Source organism: Etheostoma spectabile, chromosome 1 (assembly GCF_008692095.1).
Source record: "Etheostoma spectabile isolate EspeVRDwgs_2016 chromosome 1, UIUC_Espe_1.0, whole genome shotgun sequence".
NCBI classification, from domain to species: Eukaryota; Metazoa; Chordata; class Actinopteri; order Perciformes; family Percidae; genus Etheostoma; species Etheostoma spectabile.
Window position 1 is genome coordinate 2,921,805 of NC_045733.1, and position 25,634 is coordinate 2,947,438.

At 39.0% G+C, this 25,634-nt stretch overlaps 1 protein-coding gene across 1 annotated transcript; it reads right to left on the bottom strand.

The window, feature by feature from the left end:
* Positions 1 to 1,594: 1,594 nt before the first annotated feature.
* Positions 1,595 to 8,914, bottom strand: vps26a (VPS26, retromer complex component A). The gene is made up of 9 exons (XM_032521293.1): positions 8,662 to 8,914; positions 7,280 to 7,429; positions 6,741 to 6,816; positions 6,121 to 6,277; positions 4,599 to 4,763; positions 4,379 to 4,485; positions 4,044 to 4,145; positions 3,819 to 3,928; positions 1,595 to 3,245 (listed from the first exon to the last, which is right to left on the bottom strand). The coding sequence occupies exons 1-9, from the start codon at positions 8,662 to 8,664 to the stop codon at positions 3,129 to 3,131; spliced, it is 987 nt and encodes a 328-aa protein (XP_032377184.1). The 5' UTR covers positions 8,665 to 8,914; the 3' UTR covers positions 1,595 to 3,128.
* Positions 8,915 to 25,634: the final 16,720 nt, after the last annotated feature.

Genomic DNA, 25,634 nt, shown 5'->3' on the forward strand with positions numbered 1-25,634 from the left:
TCCATCAGCTGTGTGATAAAGGACTTAATATATTTACAATGGGGGAGTCGAGCAATTAAAGTTTCTCTGAAACCTTTCCCCAGGTGGTCATCCTTAAGATATTGAAAAAAGCAGACCCAAACAAATGTAAATTAGCATTATAAATGTGTATGATTTTGGAAAATAAAAGGACCTGAAAGCTGTGGGTATTTTCCACACAGAAGTCTTTTTGGATAAACAGATGATTTGTACCAGACATGAAGAGATGTACCTGTTAACAATAATGAACTGAACTCTTATGAGTTTATGTTGTCTTAAGAAAGAGAGTTGTTCAAAAGATATTCTGTATAAAGTTTCTTTATTCATGATTCATTTGGGCTATATATTTGGGTTTGGTGTATACACATTATATACACACACACACACACACGCACGCACTACGATGGCATGATCAGACATTGTGTAAAGATGAACGTGCAGTAGGTGAGACAGCGGTAGAGCTTTGTCATTTAAGTGTTTCTTCATTACCTTTGAAGGTATTTAAAGTACACCAAACAAACCCTACCTGTACAGTGTTTAGACAGACAGAAAATACATCCGACAGGCAGAAAGAAAGAAAGCATTGCCTGCAAATAAAGTACACTGTTTCCCAAACAAAAGAAAACTGATTGGATCAAACATAACTGTAGATGAGTGTTCAGAGTTTTAAAAAAATGAAACATAGAACATGGTAGCATGACTTGCCCATGAAAGAGAGTCAGTCCACTTGAAATGTAGTGATATATAATTTCCATTATAGACACAAGAGATCTATGAGGTGAAATTGTCCTTGAGTGACGTTTAGTTTCAGCTTCCATGCCCCTTTCAAAGTAAGTTAGGCATCGGAGGGGAAAGTGCAAACTGGCCACAGATCAGAGCTTAAGGGCAATTATACCTACACACGTTAACACCACCAATCTCTGTGTGTGGGTGTGTGTGTGTGTGTGTGTGTGTGTGTGTGTGTGTGTGTGTGTGTGTGTGTGTGTGTGTGTGTGGTGTGTTGTGTGTGTGTTGTGTGTGTGTGTGTGTGTGTGTTTTGTGTGTGTTGTGTGTGTGTGTGTGTGGGTGTGTGTGTGTGTGTGTGTGTCTCTTTAATGCAGGACCTAAACTGTCCGTTCTGAGCGTCACAGTGGAATATTGTTGTATTTTACAGTAATTGGTATAGTATCCATTCTAGTGCTTACAATAGCAGACATTAGCCATTTTTAATATAGTATTCTACTTGCACCAAACCAACTGGCTCAAGAAATGCTGCAACATATAAGAAGAAAGTGGAAATTTCATTCATTTTCAGATATAAGTAGCCAGGCAACTTCTTCAACTTTAAAACCTTTTTTAAGCTTTGAATTTAAGATATTGAAGAAACGCAATTTCTCACACTGACTGACTAGAGAGAACTTAAAGATTCAGATTACCCAAATTACAAATGAACATATTTCATATAAACATATTTTCAGTTTTCTTATCTCTCTCTACAATTTCACCCTCCATTCCAATAAAATGGAGGTCAGTGGAATTACATTTCTCAAAGCACTGAAATATAACTCTGAATATCTGGTTTTGAAAAAAATGTTCCTTTTTTTGTAATTTGGGTGACCGGACCCTTAAAATATCTTAGGGACAACAAACAACAAATGGTTTCTATTCTTTAAGATTAGTCATAAATAAACAGCACTTTAAAGATCAAGCAAAAGGCCCTGTACCAGAGAAACATCTTGACTTAAGAAAACCTAGGGGTGAATTGCCAAATCAGTTTGGAGGAAATCCTGTAGTAAGCAGACATACCTCATCAGTGAATACTGCATCAAATATTCATCTTAACAAAAGACTGTAATGTTGAATTGAGCTCAAGAATCTTTTACAAGCAGCAACTTTGAATGCATGATGCCTTTAGAGCTGCAATGATTAGTCGATTAATCAATTTGTGAATTGTCAGAAAACTAATTGCTAACTTTGATGGTCGATTAAATGTTTCAGCTGTTTTTAAGGTAAAAACTACAAACATTCTCCAGTTCTAGCTTCTCCAATGTAAGCATTGGCTGTGTTTCTCTCCATTATGTAATTGTAAATTAAATATTTTTGGACTGCTGGTCAAACAATTTTTAATAACATTTCTTTAGACTAAACAAATAGTCAATGAATTGAGAATATGCAGTTAAGTCTATAATGCAATTTATCATTAGTTGCAGCTCTAAATTTTATATGATTAAATTATTTTATGAAATAAATGACATTCAAAATTGGAACATCTTTTAATTTTATCAAAAAACAGCCGCATTTGAAGATGAAATATAAGATGACATTTATGTTCAGATGGACATTTGTTGCACCAAACAGACATGGAACAGTACATGGAAGAAGCAGTCTGTGGACTGTTGCAACATACTTACCAACAACTGGGAAACTCTTGATTTCCCAGTTAAACGGATCAACAAGAGCACAGTGGCAACATCATAACTTTAACTAACTTATTGTGGATAAACAGAGTGCGTGTGTTGACTCATGGCTTAGCTTGTCATGTCCTTCGGCTGATCCCCACGTCATAAATACTTTAAACCACTGGCTAGCCCATCCAGACTCTAGAAATGTTGTAGAGAAGAGAAAGTCCTGGATAAGTGCTGTCCAAATATGCACACAAAAGAAGCTCCTGTTGCAGAAGAAAGGGATAAATGATGTGGTATAGTGGTCTGTAGCCATGTCCTTTTTGCTCCTTTTTTATTATGCATTCAGCAAAGTGAGACTGTATGGCTTCAATTGTGTATAAATGTATGCATGTTTTCAGTCGGAGACGCCAAGATAAAATAGGCTGCCTCACTGTTCCTTACTTGGGTCTGTTTGATTTGCATTCCGGCCTTGACATTCAGCTTTCAACCTTCTGGGATGGTATGCTTGTGCATCTGTATACAAGTGTGTTTCAGTCCTGGGGGAGAGAGTGAAGGTGGTCGGACAGCTCACATCTGAAGCTGTGGAGTGGTGACGGGGATGTTGTATGTATTCATGTATACATTTCTCAGTCCAGGGAGATCGTGTGGCAGCCCTCACACCTCTGGCTGTTCAGCAGTGAAGAGTTGGTGTGTGTCTGTGTGTATTTTCAGTTCATAGCATCACCTTCACATCTCTGGCTGCTCTGCATCAACTGGCTGGGTTCGGGGCTCGGGTGACTCGTAACGCTGATGGAAGTTTCTTTTCCTGATCTTCTCTGGAGCTTTCCTCCACAAAACAATCTCCTAAACACAGAGGCAGAAGAATGAAGGATTGAACATTTACAGTAATCCCAATTCAAAATCTAGTGGGTGTGTTTCCATTCAATGTTTCTCACCAAAACTAACTGTATTTCACAAATGTGTTTAATGGGATTCCTTTGTTATAAAACATCTGCAGAGACAATATTTTAAATCCTGCATTGTTTGCATCCATGTTTGCTTGATAGCAGTGCCTTTCTTGGCCAATGCTACGCTTCTTGGGCCGTTGCTGTACCAACAATTATCATCAATGAATGAATCAACTTTGTAATAGGTTTGACAGACAGACAACTTTGTAGTAAAGCACTAAAACTCTAATCTTTTCAGAGGATTTTAAATAAAAAAGGTTGAGGATCAATCTAATCATGTGTTAAAAAACAAAGATTTTTTTCAATTTGTGATGGTCCACATTCATTTTAGGACGACTTAGATTGTATTTCGGGACGTTTCTGGGAGAATGGTGAAAAACGTTAGGTAAGGACCTAGGGACTCACTACATTGAAAACCTATCATCAGTGCTGATGTAGAACACTATTGCTGTGCCTGTAAGTGTGTTACCTGTTGTTTAAAGTATCTTCTGTCCTCTTCATCTACCAGCACCAGATTAAGGAAGTAGCGTACAGAGAACTTCTTGTTAACATCCCTCATGGTGGGTGTCAAGTCATATCCTGTAAGGAAACAGAATATGGGATATGCTATCGCTTAATCTTTCAGTACAAATATGCTATTATTACATAAGAGCAGAGAAGAGCAGAGCAGAGAAGTGAAGAGAAGGAAACTTACCGGCCAGGAACAGTCTGATGGGGATTGATTCTCCTTTAACTGGAGCTCCATCCATTATTTCATACTTTGCAACTGTCTCTGTCTCTGTGGTAGTACTGGGACCTAAAATGGAGGAAGAAAGGACTTGATTATGTGATAGGATGAGGTAAAGTGGAGCAGAGCTGAAATAGGTTTCTGCTCTTATTGGGATCTTACAGAAGAGTAAACCAACTACAGAATTTTACAGGTAGAGAAACCTTAAAAGTGATGAACGTTAACAGAGTCATGCTGCTGGTCCATTCACATGTCAGATCTGTGTTAGTTTCATTTTAAAAGTGTTTACCCTTGATTCCTACCTATGCCGGTTATCTCCTTCTTGATGAGTTGTAGCTCCATGTGTTGGATCTTGATCCTGACCAGCAGGAAGTAGATCTTCCCAACAATCACATCCTTAAGGTGGTATCTAACAAAAGAGACCAAGAGGAGCTGCTTAAAACTGACTTATTTGGATTTGGGCCTTGTGAGGGAGCAATAAAGACTTCACCATTAAAGTTAAATATATTATATTGGTCTTACTTTGATTTATTGTATTCAAACTCAATGTGCAGACAGTCTTCTATGCCAACTTCCATCTTGATCGAGTTGTTGACGTCTGGGTAGGTGGCTAACTGGTGGACAATCAGCTCGTATTCCTTCACTAAGTCAGACAGACGACGAACTATTGTAACCCTGAGGAAATACCTGTGAGAAGAACAGACAACGCAAGCTTTAAGAGTCGGACCGAAACAATGCTGAAGATGCTGTCATACAAAGATAATTCCCCTTTGTGTCAATCATAGGAAATTTGCAGGAAAAATAAAATTGAGTCGTTTCTTTGTCCTTCACATGTGCGCATTCTTAACTCAAACAACCCATGTGTTTTGGTCATATTTTGGCTAGCCACTGCAATTTTCATGTACTGTTCATTAAAATCAAGTTAAATTGGGCTGTTTCTAAGCTATATAATTAATAGCATAGGGCTGCAACTAAACCATTACTGTAATTATCAATCAGTTGACAAAATTTTGACTGACTGATTTATTTCCCATCTCTCCAACTTCCCATTTAAAACATTACATCATACAAAACATAGTCTTTCACATTCCGTCACAGCGTTGCAGACGAGGGTCTGGCTAGTCCACACAGCACACAGACAACGCAACAGTGCCGCAAAAAAGCCTCGGGAAGGAACTTGTTTTGGTGGAACGTGTATGTTCAAAGGTTGTTTTAGTCGTGCAACAGAAAACTCAGATTGGACAGATAGTCTAGCTAGCTGTCTGGATTTACCCTGCAGAGATCTGAGGAGCAGTCAACCGTAGTCCTCAGAAATCCAGAGTTTAGAATTCCAACACAAAGAAAGCGTAAGGTATCTGACATCGGGCCAAAAATTAGGGAGATCTGGTGGAATTTCCAGCGGCACTCGAATATGAAAAGTAAATATGGTCACATAATTGGTTGTTGTTTCAACTATGATTTATACAGGATGGTTTGCACTTCTATGCCTCAATTCCTGACTTAAAACAACTAGTAGAGCATTACAAATTAAAGAATTAAAAAGTGCCTGGTATTGTGTTCCAAAAGTTTACTCTCTAATGACTCATAAAAGGTAGTAACTGGAAAGAATTTTTTTTTTCCAGAAGTTAAAAATCACATGATCCTACAATTGCTCACACTGTTAAAAGAGAAAATCGTGTAACAGTTGTTTGCCGATAACTAAAACAATTGATTAATTAATTATTGTATTTCCTGTACATGACCAATAAAATAATACATTTCAGAACTACTGATACCAATGCCAATTACAGCAAATATAATTATTGATCCCTGTAGTGAATATATCGTACTGTCCCCCTCCATTGTGATAAAAGCACAGGAGAAGCTAGAGTTAAGTTCTCCTTCAGACTGTGGGCTGCCATAAGATTGAACGTGGTTAAGAGATGCTGAAGTTCCCGCCAATCAAAAACATCAAGTCAGACTAAAACACATGGATGTCATAAATTCACCCTGTGTGATTGATGTGATAATAGAACCTGCAGTTTGCATTATGTAATAAGTATACCTTAGCCTGACATTCGCTCCAGTATAGGACTCATAGGGCTTCTCCACCTGCATGAACTCAAAGTCGTAGCTCCTGTTCTGGGTGAGTTCTCCAGGTAGAGCCAACTCTTTCACCAAGTCCACAAATTCATGGGTGTTGCTCTTATCAGAGAACAGCTCTGAAATACAGCAGAGTGGATTTAGAGTGATGGTGTAGAATCCATGACAGCTTAAACATGCAACAAATAGTTTGGTGTATTAGTTTAGTATCAATTCCACGCTCTTTCAACACACTGCTCTCGTCCCCCTCCTGCAGATTCAGTTGGGGGAGGGTTTAGCTCCACTATGGCATGCTGCACATGATGACCACATGCTTTGTTAAACCTTATAACCACATGAGAAAGCCAGCAACTGACTGTTGACAAGTACTTTTCTAGCTATAAAGCATATTAGCATTTCAAATATTTCATGGAGCTAGTTACACAAAGCAATTTAGAGGTTATAAGTATTAAACAGAAATAAATTCATCAGCACCAACCTACTAACATCAGAGCAAGTTGGGTAAGCTCATCATAACCATGAATAACATTTAACTCTCCATACACTGTAAATAGAGTTATAAATGCACCACTTCACGCTTACCTATCTGTCCAACAAACTCAATGCGGATGCCCTGATGCTCCAGTCGCTTTCCTCCCTGCTTCACATTTAGATTCACCTGGAGAGGAAATATTTGATATTGAGTAGTCACATGTTTTCTCAAAGAATATCTTTGACTTTGACAGAGAAAAAGTATCCTCTCTTTATAGAACACAAAAACATCTGACAATAACTATCCCTTGTTATTTGGATCCTCCAATATTACTTATTAAAGCTGCTATATCTGCTGATACATTTGTGGATCCTAAACAAACTAAGAGGCTTTGCTTGTTCCCAAAGTCAGAACAAATATTGCATACACATCAAAAGAACCATCATTTCCCACTGGGCTCAGTTAAAGACAGGATCCAAGAATAGACTGTGGAATGGCTGAGAAGACTGTTATCTGCTGACTTAGTACTGTTAACAAATACAGGGACAGTAAATTTAAATTTAAGCTTCACATGTGTTGTGTAGGACAACCTTACTGAAACTTGTGCAGCGCTGAATCTAACTTTATAAATAATGTAAACTCAGTTTACCTTGCCAGACACAGACTCTCCGTCGTAGAACAGGTAGTGTTTCTCCACTTTGCCATCTTCTGTCTTCAACTCGGCTGTTTTTCTGTTCTCTGCATCGTTCAGCAGTACGTCTATCTCACATACCGGCCCAAATAAACCTCCTAGGAAACTCTGATTACACAAAGTACAGCATAGCAAATAGTGTATTACATACAGAAACAAGCTATTTATGAAATGCATAAGACTATTTGTTCTGAGTTTACTAATTGTTTTTTTTTCAGAATAATACATTAACTAAGCCTTTATTCAGATGATATTAGGAGGTACTGTGGACAGAAGAAAAGTTCCTTGCTACATTAATCCTGAAAAACATAAACTGCACATTTCAAGCATAACAACAGTTGACATCTTTTTTTTTTTAACTTTGAGATTCCTCTTAAATGTGGTTATATTGACCTAAAAGACTAAAATAGAATGTCAGTCACAGTTTTCTGGGACAGTACTCCAGCGGCACTCTAGTTTACAGGCACTTTAAAGATAGACTGAGTAAAACAGACTGAGCCAAGTATATTATAGTTTATTGTTGAACTGCAATAATCACATACCACCACAGCTAAATTCAACGTGTGTGTGTGTGTGTGTGTGTGTGTGTGTGTGTGTGTGTGTGTGTGTGTGTGTGTTGTGTGCGCGCGCGCGCGCGCATGAATGGGACTGATGGGTGTGCTAGTCTGGACACAATCACAGTCTGAATTTGTTACCATGTAATCCCCCACAGTTACTCCCTATCTGTTATTTCCACATTAACTCAATCACTTATCACCAGCTGCACAGCCACATCATTTTCTTCTGAGCTGGCACAAAGTCACAAACACATGCTTCAGCATGAAGCAAATCTGAAGCAATCAGCGCAATCATCACGATGTCATGGGAGACCAGTCGCAGCCTGGACACAAATTGGATGCTTTTAATTCACTGTATCCTGTAAGAGGAATTCCTAGATAATTTAGGAGCATCCTAGGAGAAACTCCGAAATCAACCTTATGAGCTTCACAAGAGCAAACACAGCAACAGTGCTTTAAAGTCAGTGGGTTTCGACCTGCAATTGTCCTTAACTAACTAAATCAGGAAGCGATCAACGCTTATCCTTTAAAAATGAATGCATTTACGCAATTTCAAGAGTTCTTGCTAACCAAAGCTGCAGGGCCGTTAGCTAGCTAGCCAAACCATCATTGAGAAAGCAGAGACGGCCTCGTACTAATGCTACTTCCCGGCTAGCTTTCCTGTCAGGCTAACATATTACATTGCTGCTGTCAAGTGAAACTGAGGGTTCGTGTAAATGCTGGGTTTTTATGAATTAATGCCTCAGTTTATTTTAAACAGCTGACGCTTGTTTTTACACTCACCATGTCGGCCGTGTAGACAGTTGAAGCTAACAGCTAGCCTCGATCCGTGTAGCCCGTCTGTCTGAACCAGGAGGTAGTTTCAAGGCTCATGTGACCCGGGTCATGTGTGTGTTGTCAGGGGGAGGAGGCTAAAAACGTTCCTGGGATACAGCCATAGGTTGAAGACACCATACACACTGTTCACATTACTGTAGCTATATTATTAAAAAAAATATTAAGTGACTTTGTGTTACAATTGCTGCTTGATCCAGAAACAAATCTATGACTAATTTTGGGAGCAGAGCAGACATCCAATGGCATAATTACTTTGTTTATTTAATTAGTTCAAAATGTCATTATAAACCTCACTTAATTCTAGAGACAATCACAGAATTCATATGCCACTTTAATTAGAGCATGATTATACAGACATTTTGAGGCCAATGCAAATACTTTATATATAGTCTATAAATAAAGTTTTGAGAAAAACATGATATATTGTTCGATATTCTTTTTTTTTAACATACACACCTTTATCTACTGCACTTTGTGGTTACTTGTCTGAGTCGGCCAACATATACACTAATACAATACCAGCCTATGTGGGCTGAAGTAATACTTATATCTAATATCTGCCTGGTTTTAATAGGTGATGTTGATCAAAATACCACTCACCCTTTAAAATATCTTTCCACTAATTATTCTGTTTACCATGTTGTTTAGCGTGCACATTTGTTTTTAATGAGGAACTTAGACAATGCCTATTGTAATTTAATTGTACTGGCTTTGTCAAGCTGTTGTCTTAAAAGCTTACTGTAATGTCCCATCTCATATTCATCTTTTATATGAGTAATAACATAACATATAATGACCAATGTCTAAGTAAGTATTTATGATCAGTAAAGAATATTACATACACATCCAAAGATAATCTCTTTAATATTCTAAAAAAAATAGAAAAGTGAAGGCTGGAGCAGAAGAGGACAAACTCAATAAAACTCACCTATCACAGTTTTTTTTTTTTATTGCTAAACGACTAACCACTAAAGTGGGGACAATTGGAGCTACATGTGCAAAACTCTAACTACAATCTGCACTACCAACAGTCACCTGAGCTAAACAGTTCACATCAGCTGCAAAACTGAACTTCTGTGTTCCCACAGAATCCCTTCCTATCTGACCACTGTTTGATTACTTTTGAGTTTATACTGCTAAACTACACGCCAGTAGGCAAAACGTCCTATACAGATGTCTATCTGATAGTGCTGTAGCTAATTTAAGGATGCGATTCCGTTAGCATTTAATTCATTACCAAATCCCAAAGTAACGGAGGACTCCTATGCTATTAGTCCCTCCCAAATCGATCATTTTGTTGATAGTGCAGCAGGCTCGCTACGAATGACTCTAGACTCTGTTCCCCTCTAAAAAAAGATAATAAACAAAGAAGGTTGCTCCATGGTATAACACTGAAACTCGCAAATTAAAGCAAATATCGCGGAAACTTGAGAAGATCTGGCGCTCCACCAAACTGAATTCTCGTTTAACCTGGCAAGATAGTCTTTAAACTATGGGAAAGGCCCTCCTGAATGCCAGAGCAGCGTACAAACTCGTCATTGATAGAGGAAAATAGGAAAAACCCCAGGTTTCTTTTCAGCACTGTAGCCAGGCTAACAGAAGGTCACACCTCTACTGACCCAATTTATTCCCATAGCTCTTAGAGTAAACGACTTTATGAGGTTTCTTCAATGATAAATTATAAATATTAGAAGCAAAATTCACCAAGACCTGCCTTAACCTCTTATCTCTAAACTCGGAACCTTAGAAACAGCTGTAAAACCAGATCATGTTTTGACTGCTTTGCTTCACTTTATCTTTCAAATTTTAAATTTAATTATTTTTTCATCTAAGCCATGGTCTCAACTCGCGGCCCGGGGGCCAATTGCGGCCCGCGGGATGATATTTTGGGCCCCCTACTTGACATCAAAGTTAAGTGTTAGGGCGCCCGCGCGTTCTGAAACTTTTTGTCATTGCGCATGTCATTATGGGCTCCCGTAGTCTCGTGACAGCGGCGTAACAGTTGTCAAGCTAGCTAAGTACCCTTTGTGGCAATGCCTGAGGTTTTTACAATGTGATGTCGTTGTTGTGAAATGCACCACCTATCAGATCTAGGGGCTTAAAACACCGGCAGTTCCGCGCCCTTTTTTTGAAGAAATAGAGGGTTTTTTTTGGAAATCTTGATGGGCCCGTAAACCCCAGACTCTACTTCCAGCGGCCCCCAAGTAAATTGATTTTTGGACCCCTGTCTAACCCATCACCTGCCTCTTAATCCCATCCCGCTGGATTTAAAAATTTTACCATTATAAACCTTCACTACGATTAAACCTTTTGTCTTTTTTAAACGGGCTATGTCCCAGTATTTTAAAGTATGTAATTAAAACCTCTTTAAAAAACCCAAAACTTGATCCGATGTTTTAAGCCACTAAGACCTAATCCAACCTTCCATTTCTCCTTTTCTTGGAAAGCAGTGCCAAAACTGTGTGACTTTCGCAACAACGCTTATTTGGGATTTTCAGTCAGGATTTGGGTTTCTCTAGAAAAGAGCGCATTTGTGAAATTACTAATGCCCTTATTGTTCAACAAAGGATTATTCTGTTTGTGTTATTAGATTTAGGCGCATTTGTACCTTTGACCATATATCTTATTATAAATTGGGAATTTTTAAAATTGGCTTTAAGGCTGCCTAACGGGTTTTAAAGTCTTTTTTTAAATCAGATCGATCTCAGTTGTTAATGTTACGTGCCCCCTGTGCACGCCAGGTTAGTCATGGAGCCCCACAGGGAGTCCCGGGTCCAATCCTGTTCATTTTAAAATTCTTCCTTTAGGCGAAATATTGGAAACACCCCCTAAATTTTTCTTTGTTGCTGTCTCAATTAATCTATCAACAAGCCGGTAAACTATCAGTTAGCAAAATTTCAAAGGTTCAAATTTAAAACCGGGTGACCTGTTATTTTCTAATTTTAATCGATAAAAAATTTTTATTCTCTCCCCCACCCTCCTACCACTATCCAAAGATATAGTTACTCTGGTGGCCCCCCGGCCCCACACCCAGTGAAAATTTGAGCCCCTTTTGGTCTGTCCTTTAATTCCCATTTAAAGAAAAATTTCAAGGGGCCTTTTTTCACCTATAATATGCAAAAATCGGGATCCTGTCTAAAATATGCAAAAAAAAACTAGCCCATGTTTTGTTACTTCTAGTTTGGATACAAAATTCTTTATTCAGCTGCTCAAAAAAATCCATTAAACCTACAGCGACCCCAAATGCGCGGCACGTTTCGACGGGAACCCGGAAAAGAGATCACTTTCTCCCGTTTTTTTGCTTCCTGCCTTGTTCCTTAAAAATTTGAATAGAATTTAAATCTTCTTCACCTACAAACCTTCATGGGCAGCTCCCCTTATCTTAAGAGATTCCTTAAAAAAACCCCAGAGAAACACTACGCTCCCAAATGCAGGGGTTATGGGGGTTTCCCAAGGGCTCAAAGTAGAAGGGACCCGAGCGTTCGCACAGGCTCCCTCCCGTGGAACCCGGGTTCCCGTTTGGGGGCCGGGGGGCAACACCGTCTCCCCTTTGAGTGGCTTAAAACTTTTTCCCTTTTTTAAAGCTTTTAGTTAGGGATAGAACGAAAATTTTTGGGAGTAGAGTTATCCCCTAGTTTTTTAGATTTATCTATCATATAATATAAAAAGGAGACTTTGGGATAAGCCGATCCGGTTGGGGGGATTTGGGCCCCCCGGGGTGGGGCTCTTTTACCTTGTCTCTCTTGGGTTTTTTTGTAAAATGTTTTAGACAGCAGGGACTTATTTGAACACTAGTTTGGGATAGAATCGAAAATTTTTAGGGAGTATAGTTTAGACATAGTTTTTCAGATTTATTTTTTCATAAACAAGAATTAAAGAAAAAAAGGGGGCTTTGGATAAGCCCCACCGGGTTTGGGGGAGTTGGGCCCGGGGGGCTGGAGCTCTTTTACCCCCGTCTCTTTTTTGGTTTTTTTTGGAAAAGTTTTTTGACAGCTGGGGGCTTTTTTGAAAACTAGTTTGGGGATAGAACGAAATTGTTAGGGAGTGTATTAGCCAATTTTCAAAATTTTTCCCCCTTAAACAAGAAAATTTAAAAGAACTAAGGGAAAATTGGCATAAGCCCGTCCGGGTTTTGGGGGGGTTCTGCCCGGCCGGGGTGGAGCCCCTTTACCCTCGTCTCCTTGGGGTTTTTTGTAATTTTAGCGCGGGGATTTTTTTGATACACGAGCTCCCCTTCCCTTCTTTCCCTCTTTTCATTTATTGCATCCATGTCCCAGAATGCTTGTTTTAAACCCAGCTTGGGGATCTTCCCCGGGGTCCTTTGTTCTTTTTCCCCCCATGTTCCCCTTTGGTCAGAGGCTCCCAAATCAGGGGGCAGCGTCCCTTGGTCCCGCTCCATGTTTTGTGCCATTTCAATGCTAACTGAGGCCCTGCTACTTGCTACGTCCTGCTACGTCCCCGCACCCTTTTGGGGCCTTGTAAGCCGCCAGCGTCCCTTCCATGAACTACTACAAGAACCTACAAAATACTAATTTTTTATTTTTTTATTGCCATCTTCATTCTAACCCCAAACCCCCCGTCGAAGCCTACCAAGAGCCCGGGTCTGACCCAGGTTTCTGCAAAAAAATTTTTCCTCGCACTGTCGGCACTGTTGCTTGCTTGGAGAACTACTAAACGTTTGGTCCTTGTAAATTTTGGAGTGTGGGCTTCGTAAGGTCTGAATAACTTTGATGAATTGTACTATAATAAAATTAATTTAATTGAAAACCTTTCCAAAAACACAACTCTTAAAAATTCAAAAAAAGGGTCTGCCCAAAACCCAAGAAAACCCTCAGAATAAAACACACTGGCCCCCCAGAACCCCTGGAGTAAAACCTACCCCAAAACCAATACAGAAATTACAAAAATTTCTATCCCTTCAATTTTTAACATTTTGGGGCTTCACCACTCTAGTTTCTCAAAAAAAAATACTGATTTTTTAAGTACCATTTTTAAGTAGGCAACAAAAGGAATAAAATCGGAATTTGCTTCAATAGATTTTTTTCCCATAATTTTGAATTCTGGAAAAAAAAAAATAAAGGGGCATTTCAGTAACAAAAAATAGTTTGACTAATCCTGCCTCTCTCCAGCATCATGCGGCACGTTTTCTTCATCACATTGGATGTCTGCATCATCTCTAAATACTAATGAATGTGAGGTTTCCAATGCTTTTATCTCCATTACTTTCTGAAAAACAGTAAGAACGCAATTTTACTATTGTAAAGATATAGTTTTTTTTACTACTTTTTGTATCTGTGTCTTAGACATCTGACCTGGACACATCGGTATCTATGCTCTTTTACTTGTTTCTCTAAAATGGATAATTGTTTCATTCTTATTTGGTGTTTGTATACAAAAAGGTATTTTTTGGGCTTCCTCTATATAAATACTGTATATATTCACTAACTAGTCTAAAACAAGACACTTGCTTAGGCTTTCAGCTAAAAATGCAATCAGCAGTGTTTAACAGGCACCAGACTGAAATCTATTCTGTTTTGAACATGTGGTTAACAGTTTTGCACATGTGACTCCAGTTGTGCTCACTGTCATCTAGCAATAAAAAAAACTGTAACTATCCAAACTACCCAACTGACTGCAGAGATATAATAAACAGTTAAAAAGAGATAGCGTGATAATTTTGAAAAAACACAATTGATACTGTTGATATAAATCCTTTATTGTATTTCAAACGCAAATGAGACAACAGAGCATGTTGAAATGCATGCAAGTTCACAATACATATTTTTAATATGTTTCAGCTCACAGTGGTTGTGATTGTGTGAATCCGTTCTTGAGGGTTTTGGTTGTGCAAGATTCTCTTGTTCAACTTTGCAGAACAGATGTTTTCCTAAATATGTTGCATAACCCTTCTTGGTAAGTGTAAAGTGTCACAACATTTGACGCAAAGGGATCATATAATATAAATATGTATTTTCTGTGTGTGTGTCTTAAGGGAGCACATGCCTCATAGCTCCAAAACAAAAATGGTTGGAACCACAGCTATACAGAATGAGCAATACGTGGACAAAGGCAAACATCTTGTTGTACTAAATTTTATAGTAAAAAGCATATTCCAACTTACACATCTTTTCCGCAAGAAAACGCAAATAGAGGTCACTGCCAAATTAAACTAAATTAAAGTGTGTATATAGCTCAATAATGCATACCATTCTTTTACTTTAGCAGCTACTTTTCCATTGTTTACAGTTCTTCTGCCTCTGAAGAGAGCAATTGCTGCAAATAGCACTTTTGTCAATGTCTGAGCAACATGTTTTTAAACCACCAGGTGGTGATGCAATATTTGTTTTATTATTTGAATATATGTTAGCCTTCTGTGTGTGTGTGTGTGTGTGTGTGTGTGTGTGTGTGTGTGTGTGTGTGTTGTGTGTGTGTTATGTGTGTGTACAGTCTACAGTTGCAGAAGGTGGTCTTCTCTCAGCTCCTGCTCTGCTGGTTTTGCCTCACCCACCAGAGACCTGCCAGGGAACAATCGCATCATGCCCCTCGCAACCCCAACTACAAGCAGAAAAACAAGCACGGATCAGACTACATGAAGCAGAAAAAAGGAGGACCTTAAAAACTATTGGATACTTGCAACTCAAGAGCATTTTCCTAAAAAATTACCTTTGTATAGCTCGTCGTCTTCCTCTGTCCTGGATTCGCCAGAGCCTGTCTCACTCTCAGCAGGCACAAAGGCCCAGTCTGCCATGAATGTACTTTCAGCTGCAGAGCCTTCAAAGCTTCCAGACCCGTCCTCAGTCTGCACAGATACATCCTCCTGTTCACTCATCCATGGCGTTTCGCCCTCTTCCATCTTTAACTCCACTTCATCCCCCTTTGGTGGACTCTCACCCTCCTCAGGCTCTGCCTTTCTGGAAACAGAATGAGATTCAGATATTAAAAGTTGATGGAGTCTGGCAGGTTGTAGCTGTTTTTTTAGAAGGCTGTTCACATTTATCATTTCAGTAAATAATATTCATGTTACCATGTAACCTTATCATCATTGACATTTTTACTGCATAAAAAAACAACACAAGTAACACAATTTCACAAACAAAACATTACACATTCCATCGGCTTTGCTGTAGTTGAAGTCATGACATTGACATTTTCGACCAAAACAAATAATCAAGAAAATGATTGTTGCAATTAGTTGCAGCCCTACTGCTCACATATAATTCTGTGACATACAGTGACAGTGCCAGCACCTAAAACACATTTTTAAGTGAAGGGGGGCTTTAAGGGTCCAAAGTTGGGTGTTGCTTTGTTTATGTTTCTTTCTACTGATGATATGAAATGACTAATGATACTGTTTGTGTTGAAGCTGTTACTACAAAAAAAGAACAGAGGTATATTAACTGTTTTAAGCTTTTGATTCCCTTTAAGCAAGTGAAAAAGAAAGAAAGCTTAAATCAGCAAAACAATCTTTTCGTTTATAGAGTAACTCTAAAAGCAGTGTCAATTTGAAACAAACCAGTCAGTGAAAGAAAATGACAGTTTCCAGTTTTATTATTGTCTTTCTTTTACATGGTATCTGGTACTTCTCACACATAAGTATCGGACTACTGTGACACATACGCTGATACGAAACAATAGACCGGTAGCAGCCCAACAGGCGTCACAGCCCACTTCCTCTCAACACTTCCCTCTGACTTCCTGTTCAAGGCAAGCTGCAAAGGGGAGGGCTGCTGCTGTGGCCATTGCTGCTTCAAGCAAGCTGAAATGATGTGAGAGGCCAGATAAGACTCCGACTAACAACACTTTACTATCCTTTCCACTTGCTACCTTCTTTCTTCTACACTCCTTGTCACTTTTCCCTGTCAAGTCTCTGATCCTAAATCTCATTTTTAGAAATGTTAAAAGGTGCCTCACAACCAAATTACATGTCATTTAGCGGACGTTTTTTTTATCAAATGCAATTTACAATTGCTATATGTCAGAGGTCACACGCCTATGGAACAACTAGGGATTAGGTGTCTTGCTAAGAGACAGATTGGCTGATGTTTCGCAGTGGAAATTGAACCCCAGTCTCCCAAACCAAAGTCATTTCCACTGTGCCACAACCCCTAATTCTCCACCCCCCCCCCCCCCCCCCCCCCACCAACAAATATGATTTGTGGTATTCATTTTTGAAGTTTCCTTTTTTTGAATATAAGTCATTAACTGATAAAATTGATGTTGGTTAAGATGAACCATAAAAGAGGAAACTGAGGGCTAAGGCCAAGGCTGTGATACAGAGTTTCTCAGTAGTCACACACATTAAAGCAGAAATTCTTTCACACATGCCGTATGTGCTAATAACACACACACACACACACACACACACACACACACACACACACACACACACACACAAAGACACACACAGACACACACAGACACACACACGCAGTTCTTAACTGGCTCATTAAAGGTCCCATATGTAATTTACTTACTGAAATAAATCCAAAAATGACCCCAATGTAACATCAGATATTAAGGAAACATGCAAAGTTGAAATACTATCTTTTCTGACAAAAATTCTAATGCCAGTATTTTCGCCTTTTGTAATTTCCGTTCCGTGACAGAATTTCTGTTTGTGTTTTGGCCTTTGTGTTTTATCAACTGTCCAGTTTGACAGCCAGGCCGGGTTGCCAGATATACCTGTAAAAACGTAAAGCCTGCACTCTACAGCTGTGACGTTAGTACAGTCATGAAAGCAGCAAACAAACGAATGAGATGTTTTTAACAGTTGCGTGACCAGAGACGTAACAAACCTCGGGTAAATATTGGAGATGTATACAGGTTAGCTTTAGGTTAGTTTATTATGGCTACTAGGGATGGAAATGTTATATCATTTCGACATTTGTGTACTCACAGGTAGAAAAGGACGGCGAGGTTGTGAAATCTTTAGCGGTTTCTACTGGAATTCTAAGCTGAGGAAGTGTGTCTGATAGTTGGGAACATAGCTTCGCGAGAGCACAGGCTTTTATTAATTCAGTTCAGAGTCACAGTTTTGAAGTTCAAGTTAAACTAAATGGAACAATCTGGACAGAGAGTGTATATCATGTTAAAGTTAGTTGTTGTTGGATGATTTTACAGTAATTGAAACTGTGAAGCAGTTGGTCATGGAGAAACAAAAAAACTCCACCAGAGGCCAAAGGGATTAGGGATCGATGAACAGTATGTGCTTCTTAAGACATACTAGTTTAAAACTTCTGAGCAGGTTTAACAAAAACAAATATTTTGGTCAATCTACTTTAGAATAATCTGTAAGCAAAACGAAATGATCTGTACTAAATTATCTTTCAGTTCAGAGAAAAGATTTAGACCAACCAGCCATAGACCAACACTTTCTGCATTGCATGACTACATGAAATAGATCATGATTTCTTAAAGTCTTTCTCTCTCCAGCTCTAATCTCTCTCTCTGTGAGTGCCTTTGTCTTTCTTTATCCCTCCACGTTGTCTTCTATTTTGTTTTTTTTGGCCACCTACCTCATACTTATATACTCTCTCTCACACACACAAACACACACACGCACAAAAGACATGTATACACACAGAGATGGAAGCGGACAGAGGTTGTGTTGCTAGAATTGTGTTAACCAAGGTAACTGATCCAATCCAGCATCAGCATTTCTATATTTAAAGTCTGCATTCATCTGACAACAGTACGTTATCACAGTCATGGTTGTTTTGTTTTTCCAGACTCACTGCTACAAAGACAATCAGGCCTTAGTCTGAGCAATTTACAGAGCAAAAAAAACATCACATCCCAAGCTTGTACACTCTCACACAGACATACGCAGACAACACATGAATACTTACAGATACTGTGCAGTTGAAGCAGGCAGTTTGGCTGGTAGGTCTGGACTCCACGCCATTTCTGGACTTTGTTGGGTCACGCAGTTGGCCTGGTCGGCCTTTGGGATACATCTCACAAACTTATACACAGCAGTTCTAGGTGCTCCTAGAGAGAGAGAAAAAATGGTTGTTGATGTTCAGTTGTTTATTTTGATGCAACACTTATAAAGAGTGATCTTTGTAATAGAGTGTTTCAGGAGATTACAGCATTATTCTGCAACAGGGTAAAGTGGCAGTTAACAGGCTTCAGCGGTGTACATCCTCTTCACTAATGTGTAAGAAGAAGAAGTAATGCCACCACCGCATTTTCTCAACACACAGCAGCAAGTTGATCATGAAAATTATCTGGTCCTAAGCATTAGCATTTTTTTCCCGCCAATATCCTCTGTAAAGAAATTAGCTATTGAGTGTTCCATTGCTTATCATCTGATTGGGGGATCCTAAATGTTCAATGATTGATGTTGAGCATTCTGTTTGCACAGTGCTCAGCCAAAATCCCTATTTCCCGTTTTGCCAACACTGTTGACTTTTGGCATTAATACATTTGATAAATTATAAGAAAAGAAAACGTAAAAAAATGTTGTGACATGATGATGGTATCACACTGATACTACTGCCAAAGATAATCTACCACAAGCTACCATTCAGAAGATATCTGAGAGTGGTATCACTATCATTTCTTAATAAATGTGTGGGTGTTTTATATGTGTGAGAAGTAGTTTGAAACTTGTTTCACTAAAATGGACAATAATAGTAGGCAATAATAGCCCCAGTATAAACTGATGATAATCTGTTGCTCGGGTGTAGGTGTTGGTGTCAAGTGTGCAAGCTATGTGACAGCTACAATAAAATAGGATTTTGTTTTTATTATTTCATTTATAACCCTCATTCCGCTGAATAAAATCTTGATTTAGCTGCTTCTTTTATTAGTGATTAGAAAAATACAGGAAAAACAGAGCCAAAGCAACAGTAGCCTACTCATGTACTTTTTTCCTTTTTCTTTTTAAATGTAACCCTGTATTAATTCATTAATCGGGAAATGTACTATAAGGGAACCTTAGACGTGCACATATGCAGTAGACAGTATATAGAACACTAGAGTAATACTTTGGATATCAGTGTATTCTTAATTGTCACACAAAATCGTTTAAGGTACAATTCCAGTATGATGTAATCCCATCAGCTCCTTCAAACCTAAATATTGAGGGTTAATAATTATGATAAGTTGAGTCAATAAAAACACTACTTGATTTAAAAAAAGTTGAGTATCAGATATAATTCAGCATATACAAGGACTGTTGTTTTTAAATGTAGGGTTTACCTACGCAGTTTCTCTCTAGGCCTATATAAAATGATACTTGTGTCATGGTGAGTGTCCAAAAAGCCCCCTTACATGTACACAGTGTTCAACAAGCCACAACAAAACTTCACTCGGAAACCAAACCTTTCCTCTTTCATATTTAATATGAACTATGGCAGGCAGGGGCTCCCACATATTTTTCCCTCTTGAACCTTACCGTGATGTTGCTCATCGTATGATGTTATATTAGGAACAGATTCATATTGACCTTAAAGTGTTTTGTACATATGCCTTCAGATCAGCAATGAGGACTAAGTAACCTGAAGTTAACATATGAGTCATAGATTTACGGTAACCCCATAATGCTGACATAGTGGAACGGTTCTTAATTTTGCTTGTCAATCAAAGTGACCCCAGTTTGGGGTCACTCACTGCTCTGATACTGTGAGGATATTCCGGGAAAGCGCTTAAACTGTCAGGATTTTGACTACTGCCTGTCTACATTAAGTCCACAAGCTGCGACCTGTATCCCCGTCACAAGAATCCGAAAGTATTTTATAATAACATTGTCGACTTACCCCTTCCGTTATGTAAGGCGAGGCAGGAGATAACGAGGAACAGAATCAGTTTCATCCTCAACTTTGTCTTTCTTTAACAGAAATACCAGGGAAATATAAAGGCACTTCTTCTCGAAATGAAGCTTCTTGTGTTTGGTGATGAAGAATAAATGTTAACTGTAAAACTCCCACAGACAGCCCAACTCCCCCTAAATGAGCTCAGCCCTCTGAGTGCGTCATGGTTTCCTGAAGTCTTCTTGTGCTGAAAGTTGCTGAACATCCTCTGTGGAAACATTTTTGCATAAGCAGCCTCAAATATCAGATATCAGGTTGGAGTTTGCGTAACTGCACACTTGGACTGAGGAAATAACAGAAGATTCAATCTGTTATTCTGATAATAACGATCAAGAGGAAGCGACTATTTGTCTTAATTGGCTGCGGGCTCATTTTGTAGTAAGATAAGAAAACGACGGTATCTTTGAGAGTTTCGTCTTTCACAACTCGGCTCATTGAAATTGATCGTTTTAGCTCTCTTCAGTTCATGCAAAAAAAACAATTTTACGTCTTGCTTATTGTGTTTGTGTGTGTGTGTGTGTGTGTGTGTGTTTGTGTGTGTGAGAGAAAGGGGGGGTGTATACCCCTACATTTTATTTTACTTTTGATTTCACTTTGCTTACTTCTAGTTTTCACTTGGTTAAACAGAAAAAGGAGAGAAATGCTACAACAACAACAACAACAAAACAACAACAACAACAACACAACAACAACAAAACAGCAGCATCACCTTCTGTGGGTAACACGCAAATAATTGTTAATGCATACTGCACCCAGCTAACAATTTTTGGTTTCCCGAACGTTCTGGGACGTTCGTTTTTGGTTGTGGGAACGTTCCTGAAGGTTTGTTTGGTTGTAGTTTGGTTGTCTGCTGGTTAATTGGAAGGTTTTCTTAACGTTCCGGGAAAAGTTCGTTTTTGGTTATCGCGAACGTTCTCGGAACGTTCTCCTAACGTTCTCTAAAAGTTGCAACCTTTAGCGAACGTTAGGGGAACGTTCCCTTAACGTTGCAACCTTTAGCGAACGTTAGGGGAACTTCCCTTAGCGTTGCAACCCTCAGCGAACGTTACGGAACGGTCTCTTAACGTTAGGGGAACGTTCGCGTGTAACCAAAACGAACGTTCCCAGAACGTTAAGAAAACCCTTCCAATAACCAGCAGACAACCAAACTACAACCAAAACAACCTTCAGGGAACGTTCCCAGAACGTTAAGAAAAGCTTATTCCCCTAACCTTTAAACAACACCCATACTCTTGTGTGTATGTATGTACTGTAAATACACACGTACATACATACAAAAGTTATATTAGTAGGAAGGAATGAACGGCAACTTGATGGCATTTCAAAACTTTAATATTCAAACAACTGAAAAACAAACAACAAAGATAGGATGTAGTGTAAATTAGTGCAAGATGCATAAAGATGGGTTTGTAAAGTGTGTGCAAAATAAGTCACTAAAACAATATTAATAAAAAAGTTAAAAAGGGGCTCCATGGCTCAGTCCTTCTCAGCTGGCCTATAAAAAAATAACAAAAGTTAGACATGTAATACTAAGAATGAACACATTAACACTTTTTTTTTTGATGAACTTTCTTATGAACATAATGCAGAAGAATTTAAATTTACCGTGTGTGTGGGGCAAACTTCAGAACTTGCCCAATCAAAATCCTCCGCTTCTGCACAGTCAGCGCAGGGTAAGTTTTCTGGCAGGCCGTAGAGTAGAAGTCAAAATAAAGCAAAGTTATGGCTCAAATTAAAACCCTCTTGTCAGCCAAGCTAAGCATAATACTAATGTGAGAGAATAAATAAAACCTGCCTGTTATAACCCTGCATACAGCCAGGTCTGGAAGGCTTTCTTTGTCTTTCTTCCCCGCAGGCTGTACTGTATCAGCAGCATGCGGCGGACGGCATCACCCCCAGTACAACCACCAAAGGGTTTGACCGGGAAAAAAATTGCTGTAAAACATATAGTAACAGATTATGCATACAGTGTAGAGACTTGTACAATCTCTTTTTGTAAGAGAAGTCAGTTCAGTTAAGATATTAGATTTTATGCAATTATATAGGTTTTCTTAGGGCAGAACTATGGCCACTTAATTTCCATATTGTTCCTCCTCTCCATACACACATACATACATCCATACATACATACATACAAACACGTGAGCAACCTGAGTCTTACCTCTCAATTTTGATCTCCCATGTCTGAGCACCTCCCTCTGTGTGAGTCTTCTGTTTAAATACAAAAAAAATGTTGTGTACTCTAGTGATCCTGCCATTAAATTGGGTACTTCTTTGCAAATACAAAAATCAAAGCAACTGTACCTTCAACTGTGTCCCAAGATGAAGTGGCAGTCCGTGGTAGGGTCACTAAAGACTCATCCTGCTCTGGGCAACCAGCTGGTTTCCTGCATGGCTTTGATACATAAAAAATAAATTATATGATTTTTTATAAGATGAAGTTGATAGGTTGCCTGCACATGCCATTACAAAATATGAACCTATTCTTTTATATCAGACAAAATATATATTAAAACAACTTACATGCAGGTGGTGGAGGAAGTGTTATCTGCTGAGCTGAAAAAGACAGGAAGAGACAAACATTAGAACAACCCCCATGATATGCACCATGTTGACTGTCATTGGTTCCATGTTAAGAAATATGACTGTTTTATATAAATGCATACATAAATTTTAACTTCCAGACAGGGCTTCCAGACGCACGCTCCGTCCTGGACAGTTTATCTGGTCGTGCAACAGATTCATCTGTAATACAGAGACCCATATAGCGTGTACCCATTGCAAAATCTGTGATTTGAAATATGTGAAAAAATGTAGTCTATAATAAAGGTCTTACCATCGCTTGAAGAATCTGTCATGAACCTCCTTGGGCGTCGGCGCTGCCTTTTTTGGACACTTGCTTCATCTTCTGTCTGGATGCTGGTGTCCCTCAGCCGCCGACACCGGTCCACAGCTTTGGCGTAGGAATCTATGTTAAGAGAACATTTGTGATCCAGTAGTGCAAAAAAAGAAGAAAGAAAAGCAGTTCCATACAGAGAAAATTATTTATTTACATATAGTATAGCAGCATAGGTTACCTGTACACAGCCATATTTTTAAACTGGATATTGGCCCAGCTGCTGTTGGGCAAATGGCACGCTGTGATTTGGAGCAAGGAGGTGACATGGAGCTCCTGTAGAGCATGAGCAGATAATCCATCTTCTCCTCAAATGTCTCCATCCGGATTCATCTGAAATAACAGATCATACAATTTGTACTGATTGCAAAAATATTTAAAATGTATACAGTCAGTGTAAACATTGAACGTGACAAGATTTCTGCATTGTACCCCAGATACTTTGTAATGGGGAGACACAGCATCCACAGAAATGCATAGTGTAAAGCCAGTACTGCAGCTGTGTGCAACACATTACGTCCCTTGCTGTATCCTTCACTCAGCTTGACGATAACTGGCTAAAATGCGTTGCAAGATGGCTGCCTATCTACCTGGACTAAGGATTTTGATTATTTTGGCTTTATTTAGTACTGTACTACACTAATTAAAAAAAGACCGAAAACGGATATCTTATTTGTAACATAAACAAAAGCATTTTAACATGATTTCACAAAACTTACAATGCAACAAAGCAGAAACGTCGTGCAAAAGCAGCAAACAAAGGGAAAGATTTAAGCAATCCATTTAAAGCCCAACTCTGGCCTCGCCCTTTTGAATGGGAGTGCTACTACGGGCCTTCTATGATAGCATCAAAATCAACATTTTTAAAACACTAAGAAGGCTCGACACAACATGAAACTTTACTCCAAGTCTCACCTGGGGGCTCAACACATAAACTCAGCATTGAGAACATGGTTTGTGCACAAATAGTTTACTAACAGAAAAGACTTGGAGCAGCTCACTGCATGACTAGCATAGCACAATGGCGGACGACGTTGAAAAACTAACTAAAGTTAGTTGTTTACTTCAGCCAAAACTTTTATTTTTGGTCAACCTAACAAAACCGGAATATAACAAACCATACGAGGGAAAAAGTTTAATGTTAAACCACAAACCCCTCCCATTACAACAACAACAACCATTAAACTGCAAGTATTTCGCTACCTCTCCGTGAGCTGAGCCGCGTGGTCCGTCCTGTGGCTTTCTCTTCTTCTAACGGGGGAATCGGGGCCTGCTCAGAGCAGCGGCCCCCTACTGGTGGGGGGGTTGTAACGGTTAGGTTTTCAAACTGAATAAGAAGTGAATTATCTTAGTTGTGAAAATCGTCCCATTGATAGATTCCTCTTTTAAGTTGTTTCACGAAGACAGTTAAAAAACCCAAGTCAAGCACAAAAAGTATATTTTAAGCTAAATGATATCACCTTAAAATAAATGTTATGCTTTCTTAAATTTTATAAGTCAAATCATTTTTGAGTGAATAAATCAAGTGACAAACCATGCTACTTCTAACTCCGAACAACCAAAAAAAACCAAACGGGAACGTTGGTGAAGGACGGCGCAACCGCAGGGGAACGTTACCGTGGTTGGTTCTTAACGTTTAGAGAACGTTATAACCAGGAGGAACGTTCCCTAAACGTTAGCTTTTGGTTTTGGTTCGAACGAACCTTTAGAGAAACCAAAACTAACTTTCCCTAACTTTCCCTAAACGTTCTGTTTTAAAGTGGGGCTTTGTCCTGGGAGTCCTAAAGGGTCCCAAACCCCATTTGGGGGTTAAAAAAAAAAAAAAGAACTCCAAACTCTACACAGCAACAGACCATAGACTGTATAAAACACAAACAGACCATAGACTGTATAAAACAGCAACAGACCCATTTTCTGAGCTATATCACATTATATTACCACTCAAGTGTCCTCTCTTTCTAGTTTGAGCAATTGTTTGGCTGGGTGTGTGTATCAGTGCTGTGTGTGATATTATGTACTTACGTGCGTGCTTTTATGTGTCAGCACATCCATTTTGTGTAGGCCAATTTGTTTATTTATGCATCTCCACATTGGTGGTTGCTGGTTGAATCTACTTAATTACAGTTTTGAGGAACTAGTACATTACTTGAGTATTCAAACTTTAATTTTCACTCCACTGTTGTGCATGTTTTTGCTAGCTACAGTTA

What these genes read in the sequence shown, in the direction of transcription:
- vps26a (XM_032521293.1), bottom strand. An exon ending in TGAGTTTGTTGGACAGATAG is followed by an intron (nt 6,278 to 6,740) that starts GTAAGCGTGAAG and finishes GCTGTATTTCAG; the next exon opens with AGCTGTTCTCTGATAAGAGC. An exon ending in CATCAGACTGTTCCTGGCCG is followed by an intron (nt 3,929 to 4,043) that starts GTAAGTTTCCTT and finishes GTTTCCTTACAG; the next exon opens with GATATGACTTGACACCCACC.